At 35.9% G+C, this 13,578-nt stretch overlaps 1 protein-coding gene across 1 annotated transcript in view; it reads right to left on the bottom strand.

The window, feature by feature from the left end:
- Window positions 1–10,456, bottom strand: part of LOC122810545 (matrix metalloproteinase-21-like) — a 161,575-nt gene extending 151,119 nt beyond the window's left edge. Inside the window, exons 1-3 of the mRNA XM_044082127.1 lie at window positions 9,799–10,456; window positions 6,555–6,694; window positions 1,068–1,209 (exon numbers count right to left, since the gene is read on the bottom strand). Of these exons, the coding sequence (XP_043938062.1) occupies window positions 1,068–1,209; window positions 6,555–6,694; window positions 9,799–10,456 (940 nt within the window). The remainder of the gene's footprint in view (window positions 1–1,067; window positions 1,210–6,554; window positions 6,695–9,798) is intronic.
- Window positions 10,457–13,578: the final 3,122 nt, after the last annotated feature.

The raw sequence follows: 13,578 nt of genomic DNA, 5'->3' as shown, positions 1-13,578 counted from the left end.
GGCTGAGGAAATTGTAAAACCCAGACAGTATTTATATTGTAAGTCTATGGCTGCACATATAAGGAGTATCATATGATTGGGATACCCTTTTTAAAAGGGCATAATAGTAGACCTGGACAGGTTCAAAGGATCTGAATCCACTTTAATAAAGTAGTAACTCATCAACATTAAGCACATCGTATTCACAAAAAGGCAGTCACAATCAACCATTAATTATAAAATCCTTACAATCAAACCCAGTTCAGGATTCCTACAATGTCTACAAGATCAGTGAAAGAAAAGTGCATATATCAGCTTATGAATAATTCATAACTTCACATCTATATTCTCCATTCTTAATTTGCAGATAGCCATTGATTACCTCACACCGGCACCCTTGAGCATTATATATATATATATATATATATATATATATATATATATATATATATATATATATATATATATTATATATATATTATAGTCAAGTCTTTTATGCATACACATATCTCCCAGAGCTATTGTGATTCTTCAAGCAACAGCAATGACAAAAGAGTGCTTTGCTGTTTGATCTCTTAACAGGAAAGTCCATTTCATGGATTAAGATAACTGGAGGACCTTATAAACCATTTTTCATCTTTACAATTCATCCATTTTCTAGAACTTTTAGGAGAAAATTTCAGGCTGGCTGTGGAGCACCAGGGGTAATATTTTGATACAATATAGGGGATAATATCCACTGGATCAGTGCCTACCATAGAAGCCTTGGAGGAAGTGCAGAGATATGTGATTAACTAAAGTAGGACTGACCACACCAACTCACACAAACCCTTTTGAAAATTCAAGCGCTAACTCAAAGTGATTCTGAGCTGTTGACTTCCCCACCAGAACAAATTAGCAGATCAGAGTGCTGTGTACATAGCCACCTAGTATCATCTGGTTGCCACAGGATGGAGAAAGAAAAACAAATACAAATTATCCACAGCCAACTATAAAAGTTCTCCACCTTGGCATATCGTATCTTGTGAGCTACAGCACAAAGTATATAAAATTTAGAAGAAAACTGATAAGCAGATGAGGTTGCTTACCATATAGTTTCTGTATAGCTTTTCTATCTGCAGTGCCCAGTTCCAGAGTATTACCCACTGGGAAGTAGTTAGGATGCATCACAGATTCTGTATGGTAGATATGAGGTAGGCCTAGCACATGGCCTATTTCATGAACAGCTACCTGTACAAAACAAAGATGTATTGTTTACAGCTCCTTGCATGTATATTTTAACATTTAAGAACTACAACAAAATGTAGCTTAAGAGCTCATCTGCATGCATGCTGCAGTCTAATTAATCAGTTTGGATTTCAGGTTCTAATACATGATATAATGAGGCATAATGACACAGTGCACATTTTTATTCCCTTCCAGCTTTATTGTTATTATTAGTATTGTACGTAATTAAGAGGATTATGATCAGGTTTTCAGTCATAACCAAGTTGTTATGTATTAGACAGGAATGTCAAGAAGTTCACCTTAAGTACAGAGAAAAATGATGCTTAAGAGGTCTATCTTGACAAACATAAAACATAACATGGTTATAACCAAAAATACCCAGTCTTAACGCTTTTTAACAACTTTATTTAATTATCACTTAAGTCAAAGGCAAACATACATTGATACAGAAGTAATCAAACCATATTAACATGTTCCCAGTTACAAACATACGTCACATATATTTTTGTATAACTATTATCAACTAACAGTACATAAATTGCTCATAACCTGCCTTCCTTTAAATCTCACTCCTCCTCCAAAACATTATTGTGCATATATTGCTCCTACAGGTTCCATTTTTTTCTATGTAATTTGCTCCTACCCTTTTCTAAATACCCCACTTCCAGTTTTCTTATCTCCATTACATTTAACATTACAAATACAGTTGGTTTAGACTTTGATTTCCATTTTCTAGTAACTGCGTTTTTGACAGCCTGTTAAATATTATTAGTGTATTTGATCATGGATCCTATCATATACTTGGACAAGTAGGTCAGGATGCTTAGGCTGCACTTTCTACATCATGAAGATGCGTGAGGGTTCATTTACTCCACCCATATGTATTCTCATAAAATGTTGCAGTTGAGGTTTCTGTGTCATTATACCAGCTATAGCAGTAGGTGGGGGGAATGTGCATGCTGCTCCATGTTTGAATGGATGGACATCTGTGTCATGGACACCCATTATTAATAGATTTGTTTCCTTTACCTATAACCTGTGAATAAAATGTATGTCTGAGCAGCATGGTTTTTTTTGTATATGTCCATGAGTCTCTGATGGATTAGAGACCCCTTTGGTTTGTCCAAGTAGCTTCTCCCATTAATCCTCTATCTGTCAGAATTTTGAGGGATGATGGCTACTGGTTCAGCTCCCCCTCTCAGTTGTGTATAACAGCCTTAATTGAGATGTGTCTAGTTAGTACCTCAAGAATATTAGGTTTAACTGTATCATAGTCAAAATACATATCAGTTTCAGTTTTTCATTGTATTTGTATTTCTCTCTTCCTCACTTTCTGTCATGATCCTTTCTATTACTCACATTCATTTTGTTTATTATGTTGTTTCTCTCCACTTATTCTGCTATTATGCTTTAGCATCACTACCTGGACCCATCCATCCAGCAAGACCCGTTGCTGTCCCACAGGTAGCAGGAGCAGCAGTGCCACCACCATCACCAATAGAAAAAGCACCTAGCACATCCTGGTCCTAGACTGTCACAGTCACCACCACACCTCCTGTCCTACCGGCACCACCTACTTCAGGTAGCCCAGCAAAGGATGCCAGGATAAATACATCAAAAACTAAGCATATGAGATTTGGGAGACATAAATTGAAAGGTGGATATTTAATACACCACACAATGACTGAAACTGTAGGACCTGGGTACATGGGTAGATTCAGCTATGATTTTTTCTAATCATGTCAACCAATTGGTTAATGATAGTTATAGAACTATAGGGTGTATAAAAAGATTTATAAAGTCTAGGAAATCAAAAATAATGAAGTCACTGTTTGTTAGTTACGTTAGACACAAACTTTAGTACGGAATAACAATATGGAAACCCTGTAAGAAAACAAGCATGAGTAAACTGGAAAGAGTACAGCAGAAATATACTAAGGGCATCCATGGATGTGAAAATTTAAGTTAATATGAAAGACTAAAATATGTGAACAGTCTCTCTTACAGATATCTAAGAGGAGATCTTATTCGGGTATATAGGGCATTTAGAGATAACTACTACTGGGAATGTTTGGGGTTATCAAAAAGTACTAGAAAATCATCAGACAACCTATGTAGAAGATTCTGTAGGAATGAAAAGTGTACTAATTGGTTCTCTGACAAAGTAGTTGATGCATGGAACAGACTACCAAATTACATTAAAGCAAGTACTAGTTTAGATATTTTTAAGAACAATGTACAAAAAATCCACTTAAACTTTTAAAATAACAAAAAAACCTGGTACAGAACACGAGTGGATGCCCTCCATCCTAACATAGCCCTTTTATGACTCTTACTTCCTTCCCTCACTCTATATGCATGAAAATTCCACTAAAAGGATCTGTTGATTCACTTCACTTTCTTCCAACAAGAAATGCCACTGTTTAGTTCTCACTAAAGTCAAATGATGACCATTTCAGCATTTATATGATCTTATCCCTTCTTTTCAAATTACTTAAACTAGACTCCTTTCCATTCTTTGCTTCAATATTTATTACTATCTCATGTTATGAAAAGGGTAAAACGAATGCTAAACCATTTTAAAGGTGCTGTCTGGTGAGCAATGTTAGCAGGAGAATCTGACTGAAAGCAGAGCAACATAAATAATAGAGAGATTCAAGCAGAGCAATAGAAACAACAGGAGTTTAATTTACAGGAAAAATCATCTTCCATTATCACAATTTTACAGTTATGTAATTCAGTTGTTAGGATAACTCTTAAGGAGGAAACTGCTCTTCCTGTGCTGGAAAAATATTTGTTTTATTTTACACGTCAACCCATCCAAAACTATCCAGTCTCACATCATCAGAAAACACCACTGGTATGCCATATTGCTTTACTCAATGCACTTAATGTATAAGAAATTGATATCAAGAGTCTGTATAACCTACGAACTATAGCTTTTTTAAATACCTTTAATAAAGTGTCACTTGAGACATAGGCCAACTTACATTTATATAAAGTAATTAAACCATATTAAGTTCATATTTACAAACATTATTCATCACATATATTGTTATATATCCTATAATCTAAACAACATTACATAAGTTATTCAATTCCTGCTTTTCTTAAACATCATTCCTCTTTCAAAAAAATTTTTTGCATGTATTGTTCCCACAATTTCCATTTCTTTCTATGTAATTTACTCCTATGCTTTTCTAAATATCCCACTTCCTGCTTTTTTATCTGTGTTACAATATTCACTACTTCAGATATAGTTGGTTTACATTTTGATTTTAATTTTCTAGTAATTGCTTTTTTTGACAGGCACCAGAATTAAACTTAACAAGGCCTTACTATGTCTCGGCAATGCAGATTCTGTATCCCAGCTCAAAAAAAAATCCTTAGCTACATTCATTTGCTTGCCCAGTATTCCTGACAGAGTACTCTGCAGGGAATTTTTAAAGTCTGCCAACTCATTACACTCCCAAAACATATGTTCCCAGTTATCTCTTTCTTCTCCATCACACCTCCTACATTTGCCATCTTCTTTGGAGTCTGCTTGGGGTATAAAAGTAGCTATGCAAACATTTCCAGGCAAAAATCCTAAATCTTCCAGACTTTGTTGCATATTTGGGAGCCATACATATGTCCTACCATTGTTTTTTGTGAACTGTATATCTAATTTATCATCCCAATCTTATCTGATCTCTTCTGATTTATTCCTGAAGTTATCGTGCAATATTATATGCCCTACTAGTTATCCCTTTTTAACAACAGCTTTGGTTCTAGATTTAATTAAAAACTCAACAAGTGCAGGTCTTTCATTTAGGATTCCCCTATCCTTTCCTGTTTATACTCTGATATCAATCCTTGATAGGGAAGGCAATCACTAACCTGCAACTCAAATGTCTTCTTGGCTTCTTCCCATTCTATTAAATGTCCTTGTCTAATTATTTGTTCCCAACACCTTGGATCCTTTGCTAGCTTCCTTCAGTAAATTCCAGCCCCCTCTTGAATATACTCTGTACCACTAATTACAGTCATCCTTATCTGTAGAATCTCTTTTCTCCATTGAAATCTTGGCTTAGTTCTTAGTATACCTTCTGCTAGTTTGTGAGTGCAATATTCTGTATGACTGTTATTCTCCTTAAGGATCTACATCTAAACTCTCATTCTTTCTTTGTTTCTTGAATTACTTCCCTGCTTCATCATCATCCCTTTCCACTTTGAATTGTAGCTTTCTGAGTGTATTATGTATAAGAACGTTAACTGCGTAGCTCTAAAATATCCCTCAACTTGGGTAAACGTAAACCTCCTTGTTCTGTTGGGAGGATCAACTCATTCCACTTGACTCTTGCCTTCTTCCCCTCCTAAATAAAATCCTTCAACTCATTATTAATTAATGTCCATAACTATTGCTTTATAAGATTCCTGAGCCTATTTTTTTCAGTATCATGATGCTTCATCTAACCATGTTCCAGTACTTCTGTCTTGCCTGGGGATAATCACTAGTGGGTAGATAGTTAACAAAGTATAGCTCATGAAGACATTTTTTAGGTTATCTGGTTGTTTGCTTTTCTTAGATTTGAATATATAATTTAATTTTTTAATACCCATTCTTATAATACACATTCTTATAGTCAACATTTCACTGTTTGCACTTATCTGTGTCTAGGTAAAATAGTACCTAAGTAAACAAATGTACAAATTGCTCAGCAGAACATTTAAACAACAACGTCCTCAATATTGCTATCATTAACCTATCAGCAGTTATGTGCTTACAAACTCTATTACAAAGGCTGAACAAGGTCCTACCGATAGAGTAAAATTGTCATACCAAGACAGTGTTCATAATTGTTTTTGCTTGCATAACAAGTTGCCTTTTTAAGAGTACAGCAAATTGAACTGAAAGGTACTTTGTAAATAAATTTACCTAACATACTTTCCTACAAAATATAAAATTATATATCATTAAATAAAGATAAAGGTTTGCTGATCTTTCTGCACTACATTTCACCCCCTAGAGGCAGCCAAGCTCTTCTGCACCAGGTGGGTTGCTACATAAACATGTACGAAAAGGTAACTTGTGCAAAATGTACTGCTACAAGTGTTAAAATAAGGATAGAAAAAGTCATGGTATATCATTTTTAGTTACTGAATCATAGTAATAAAATGATTAAGGACATTAAATGAACTTGTAACACTTTCCTGTGATTCTTCTGTGAAACCCATAAATCCATTCCAGGAACAAATGTATAAAAGTAGATGATCTAAGCACTAGTTAACTTGATGTGCTGGACCTTTCATTAAACATTTCTTGATATTCCCTGTTTTTCAACAGTAAGACAAAAAAGCTCTCCTACCTTGAGCAGACTGATACCCTGGCTCATTAATGCTGTTGTGAAATGTTCATCATCATCAAAGTGAATGTCTCCATGTTGCCAGGCATGTGCCAACTCCTGTCCAGCACCATCAAACACTTGTGAACACCCAAAATGGCGGCCTGTATGTTGAGAGAACAACATACAAATGCTGAAATGGGCACATAAAGTAGAACAAGTATTTTTTTCTATTCCTATAATGTTTAGTTAAAAAAGCCACATTTTGAAAACTTCAGCTTGATAACTGGGTGTAAAACATTAAATGGGATAATATCAAGACAGAAGTTTATTTCCTTTGACCTGTAGTTTCTGTTATATATTGCACTGTATCTTGAAGCTTAAAACAAACTAGAAAGTAAACATGACAACTCTAATCCTATACTTAAACAACTGGGAATAATTATACTCAAGCAGTGGGCTCTAAAAAAAAAAAAATACTGTTTAAACTATTGAATTAACAAAGATTTTCTAGATGAAGCATTCATACTGTCTGAAAGCTTAGACAAGTTTATTGTAGCACATTTAATTAATAACAATGGTTTTATGCATTTTTTCCAGTTATTTCAAGTTCAGGATGACAACTGTACCACAAAGGCCTTGTATTTGTACTGCCATCGAGAGGGAAGGGGAAGGACTATCAGCCAAAGGTATGTCATCTGTAGTGCATTGTAAATAACAGAACAAAGGCCAGGATGCAGTAAGCAAAGGAATGATGACAACATGGTTTAACGTAACACATTACATTATAACTACTTATTGGGTTTTTGTGGCACAATTTCTTAACTTATTTACTGTTTTATTAAATTTCATGACTGTGGAAGGACACTGATCCATATGCACCAGGATGCACATTTCATGCAGAAGTGTTGACACTTGCTGTTATTGCTGACCTCTAGTTCTCAGAGCTGATATTAATTTACAGGAAACAGTAGCTGGATGACATCTCAGAGTTCAAGATAGACAGATAGAATAGGGATGATTTGCACCACTCAAGAATGGGTTTAAAACCTGGATTCAGGGCATACATAGCACATTTTGACCTAGGGCTCACATCACATAACAACAGATTTAAAAAGAGCTCACACAGCTCAATTTATTAACTAGAAACAGAGCTCATGTAGCACCTCTTCATTAAGGATTGTCAAGCAGCTGCAGTAAATCTCCCCAGGGTCTCTCACCAACTCAACACCGTCCAGGTACAGGGCTCACATACTCTCTATGCACTCTACTTGGCAATATGGTTTGCCTCGCTTTCTCTCAGTGGACATTTATTGGCTTCCAGTAGGACTCACATGACAAATCACAGTTCAGAATCAGCAAGCAACAAAATGTTTTCTTGTACCTACTACAGATTTTTTTTCTTTGCCAGGAACAACAGAGCAGTTGTAATACTTATGGATAAGAGCTGATGCACCGATATATGCTTTTCTTGTGCCTACTTTTCAGCATCTGCTGCATGTGACTGAGAAAGGCACATGATCTTTTTATCTTAACCTAGACTATATCAGGCAGCATCTTTCAGGAATGCAACCTTCAGGGTTAGGCAGTGTTGCCTTTCACAGCATAATTTATGCACTAGGAAACATAAGGGGGGAAAAACGGAACAAGAAGGCAAGTTCAAATTCTACTAAAAGCTGATATTCTAAACTTTGTCCTGTTGTTGATAGCCCTAATCAGCTGTGCCTGTTTAGTGGGAAGCATGGCATTACACAACGTGTTCCTCTGATGAACAGAAATGTAAAATACTCTGCACTGCTTTCAAGGATTTATTTATTTAGTTATGTGTTTATTTATTTTTACTACTGCACCATTTGCTGCTTAAAGTATACATGAAATGTCTCGATGACTCAACATTTCCTTTTGCATTAGTGCATGCGTTCATTTCTTTTTATGACATTATTTACCACTGGATAAGTGCCAAATCCCAAGGTACTCTGAATATCCCCATCTCTGTGACTACCCAATAGCTCTTTTTTAGCAGTATGCTCATTATTTGAAATTGTAGAAAGGCCTTAAGGGAAAAAGACATTTCAACATTTAACATCTGTTCAAAATCTGATGAGCAATAAAGCTGAAGTTTCAGACGCAGACCTCATAAGTTAAACAATAAATCACCAGTGCTGCCATTCAGTTTACAGGGGCCTACTTTACATTTCTGCAGCTGCAGCACATAAGGCATTCTTAAGGTACATTTAACAACTTTACCATTTCATTTTTGTAACCTGAAAACTGTTAACGCATAAATAAATGGCACTGGGTTTCAGTGAAAATGATGAAATATGCAGTTCTTAATTATTCTGTGTATTATAGAAGTGAGTTACTTAAACCTGGATGACACATCTTCACCAGGTGCCATCCCTTCTTGGTCTCATTTTTTTGTAGATGACAATTTACACAACATATGGAACGCTATCAAACTCTTAACAAAAGCAGTGAAGTGTAACATAATATTACGTTTGGTGTAATTTCTAACTCTATCCAGAGTTATCAAATTTTGCAACATTTGGAGAAATAAAACCGTACAATTATTGCACAGCTTGTATTCAGTTATAAAATAAAATATATGAATATCTTTCTATATACAAAATGATGGCCAATTAAAAGCAATGAAAATGTTGTTACCCATGAAAAAAGATATTTGGTTACTGCCAGTTCTAAAAATAAGTGAAACTAGAAGGCCCAAACCGGAAAATATTTGATATATGTAAATAGTACTAATCTTTATTTTGTTCCTCACACTGCCTCCTGCTCATACTAGACAATATCCACAGTCTTTGCCCACTTTTACCCATGAGAAATTAATCTTATGTTGGAATGGAGAAAACTGAGCCGGATACTAAGCCTCCAAAGGGTTGCTTAGGTCAGCCGTGTAACAGATTCAAGGGACATATGCAGAGATAATACCCATGGTTTTGAATAGTTTGTCCGTATAATACAGTCTAACAAAATTATTAAAAATCCTTACACTGGGGGATCTTTCACCCGGCATTAACTAAGTAGCATATTTTCCAAGCACATCTAGCAAAGGTAATAGGAAACATATATTTTTAAAATAGCTACATACATACATAGAATACACTGCCTGATAGAGATATACCCCCAAAGTCTTTTAACTGTAATTTCTATCTTTGTTTCTGTCTGTTTCAAACCTTCTGCTACTCTTTCTACCCCAGAATGTCATCTTTGATTTTACAAGACAACCGTCAAAGAGATGTTAAGAACCCACCTGTTCCAAATCCAAGCTTAATATCAATGTCTGAAGCAGGAGCCCTCAGGTCCTCTTCAAAGTCAATGGGAGCAACTTCACTCCACAGCCTGAAGGCTAGTTTAAGTGTAACTCTCTGCTCCTCCACTGTAAGCTGGGTGCTATATCCTTCATGCATTAGACGCCATTTGAGCTTCTTTTTAGCATATGCCATTCCTGATACTCTGCCAGTGACCAGTTCTGTTTTTCTAGCTCTTCGAAATCTATAAAGATGATTGGATGCCATTGTCTTTTCATGTCTTCCAAGAGGTGAAGGAGGTGGTGTTGTGGATTGTCCAGACACACTAGCCTTGGTATTCTCAGTTTGGTTGCCTGTGTCATTTTCATTTGAGGAAGATCTGCCATGAACCTGTGGCCCTGGACCAGTGTATTTAGACTGCTGATCAGGCACTCCACATCTTGGTTTGTTCATAGCCTGTCTGGTTACTTTGTCAAGTTTTCCTGTCACTGGCAAACCACTTACTTTTTGAAAAAGTCTTAGAGCACTCACATAGCCTGCATTCTGAACAGAACTGTTTGAAGTTGCATCCACTGCTCTTAATGCATTTTCTGAGTGATTGTTGTGGACCACAGTGGTAGCATGTTGAATGGTTAAAACTCTGCTGACTTGAATTTTCATTTCTTCCCAAGGAACAGGATGTGTCCAGCCATACTTTGAAAGGAATCTCTGTTAATCATATGATGGCAAAATGCTGTTAAGTAACATTAATAATCATTAAAACACAAGAAAGCTATTCATAAAAGTGCACTAATTTAGAATTTAAAGTTACAGTACATTAAAAATAACTGCAAAGTGATGACTTTTATTCATTTATTTCTTTCATTTTGTTGACCAATTGTATCTTGTAATGCCATATTTTTCATGGACAAAATACACAAAGAAAAACAGTTTTCATAGCACATTACATCTTTTGCATGATGTTATGCAGTCATACTACTATTGCCAGAGTGGATATGGTGCAGCGTTTAGCATTGGTGTACTCCAGTTTGATTCTTAGCTGGGGTGCTTTCTGTAAAAAGTCTACACTTTCTTTATCTACCCATGTGGGTTTTCACTGGTTACTCTGTATGTGAACTGAAGGCTCTGTAAATTGCCTGTAGGTATACAGCATGTTTTAGTGAATGTTGTGTATCTTGCAATTAAATGAATTAAAGCATAAATGAAGGAAACAATAAATGGATAAGCCCCAGCTATCCGGAGTAGTTTTGGTGAACCTCACAAGGACTTTCAGCTCTAGCAACCATCCACATCTCTTTGCCAAACTGTATGAGATTTTTATCTTAATGGATGCAGTTTACTGACTTCAGTAACTGAGGGTCAGTTTCAATAAAGCCTACACTAAGTGTACATGATATGTATTCAATAAAATTCTTATCACATTTTTTGTACTCTCTAGTCACTCAGAAAGATTACACTAAGCATACATGTAGTCTACACTTTGTGGTAACCTTTATGAACCCTGTCAATATTTAAAGCTGCAAGAAGATCAGTAGGAAAACTAAAATTAGGAGGAAGAAGGTCTGACTTATGTCTGTGTTGTCTATTCACTCAGAACAGTGTACAGTTAAGAGTACACTTAGTGTAAGCGTTATTTAGTCCCAGGATGAGACAAACATCCCTCTTCAGTCCAATTTTTGGCAATATGCTGTAGGGCTCTTTTCTTGGGCTGGATCTTACTCTGCTTCTTTGTTTACGATGTTCCTTAGAAGAACATTAACCCTGACTTTACCCTGTATACTGACAAGCCATCCATCACAATGAATATTATGACCTGCTGCTGTGGATTCCCAGCTCTCTGAGTACATGAAGTCTGTTGCACAAGGCTTATCAGATAATAAGGTCATCATTAAACCCAAAAGTAAACAAAGCTCTTTAGACTGTAACCCAAAGTAAAATAATCAAGGTGAGCAAAAAAATTGACTGCATTTGAATACCAGCTGCTATGATACATTCCTGTCTGTCATATTACTGTTGTAACTGATCAGGTGGATACACATTACACATCTCATAGCTTAGTTATACTTGAAGCTCTGACTGCAGTTGGAAGAGGGGTACCCCTGGTTCAGTTCAGCTATGGCTTTCCACCAACAGGTACACTACAAAAAAAAGGGAGAGTCAGGACCGCCACACACTTTACTGTCCTTTCATATAAAGCATATTTGATGCAAAGAACCAAATGGTCTCTTAAAGAACAAAAGGGTGTTTTCTCTAGAATGCTGAGCCACTTCTTAAAACATACAGACACACAGACGCAAAACAGAACTGGATTAAACATTGGGAAACCAGGCGAGTACTTAGATCCATAGCATACCTCTCAACTGTCTATATTTTCACAGAATGGCCAGATTTTTTCTTTATATTTTTGGTCTGTTCCTCACAAAATATATGTTTTTTCTGGATGCTTGCGTGTGTGTGTACATACCACATTAGACACAATGAAGGAGAAGCACCTAGTTGCTTGAATCACAGGCTGTTACATGTAGATGTAGTGTTTAGACAAAGTACACATGCAGAATATCATTTATAACAGTCATTCAAGGAAAGGGGTGAAAAAAGTTGTGTCTGATATAAGATCTTAGGTAAAAGAACTTAAATGTAGGATTAATCTATTTAGTGACTTTCAACGGGGCAGTCATGCTCTTCTCCAGAGAAAAAGAAGGTCTGATGTCCATCCAAAAGTCATTTAGATCTAGCCAAGGCAGTAGACAGTTTGTTCTATAGTTTAGAAACAGTGTAGGAGAAGGCCCATTTTTAGCTAAACCAGAAAACTATGGATCATAGCTCTTAACCTCCACAAAAAATCTGGACAAAGCCAAAGATAATGAGAGGACAAAGCCCCAAGAATAGAGACATATTTTAAATATTGCTCTTATAAACTTGGAAAGTTGCTAGAATAAAAGGTCTTGTGTTACCATGTATTTTATATGAAGTCAGAAACTCTAATTTCTGTCATTATTTAGTATATTCAAGCCTCAATGATTTGCCACAAAAATCCAAGAAAATGCAAATTTTATGTGGAACAGACCAAAAATACGAGTCAAAATCTGGACGTTCTGCAAAAATCTGGACAGCTAAGAGGTATGATGATGCCTTATTGCTGCTGATCAAAACTGCTCAGTCTTGGTATTACTGTACATATATATGTATCATACTGGGCCAGGGGTTACACTGACTAATAAGAGAACATTCCATTGTTCTAAGTAATTTTTGATATAGAAACACCTCCAGAAGTAGAGTAGCCTGGTGACTTCCTAACAGAAATGTTCACTGGTCACTCCCAGTACTCAAGCAAATATCACCTAGCCTTCCTCAGCTCCCATGTTAAATTATCTGTGCATGGAGATCTCAGTCATAGGTAAGATAATCTCACACCTTTAGGAGCTGCTTCCTTTTGCAAAGGTATAGCTAAAAATGCAAAAGAGATGTAGTGTGTGTATGCTGTGTGCATGCCTATCTGTATGTGTGTGTATGTGTGAAAGTCTGCCCACCTCCCTCATACACATGCAGTTTATGTTGCGTTCTTACTACCTGTAAATTCTATTCCATACTTATCTGTTTTATTCAGTCTTGAACTATATGCCTTTGGAATATACTTCTTTACAAAAAATATTTCTTTATTATTGGTTAAATATCTTTTTGAAGTCACTATGACAAGATAAATAGAATGTTATGTGATGCAGTGACTAATGGAAGCTTACTAATTATTTGTGCAAAGTCATAATTACAAGGCTTTTAAGCAC

Source organism: Protopterus annectens, chromosome 9.part0 (genome assembly GCF_019279795.1).
Source record: "Protopterus annectens isolate FY-2018-M chromosome 9.part0, PAN1.0, whole genome shotgun sequence".
Classification (NCBI taxonomy): domain Eukaryota; kingdom Metazoa; phylum Chordata; order Ceratodontiformes; family Protopteridae; genus Protopterus; species Protopterus annectens.
Note: the sequence above shows the minus strand (reverse complement) of the source record. Positions and strands in the feature narration are given on the sequence as shown.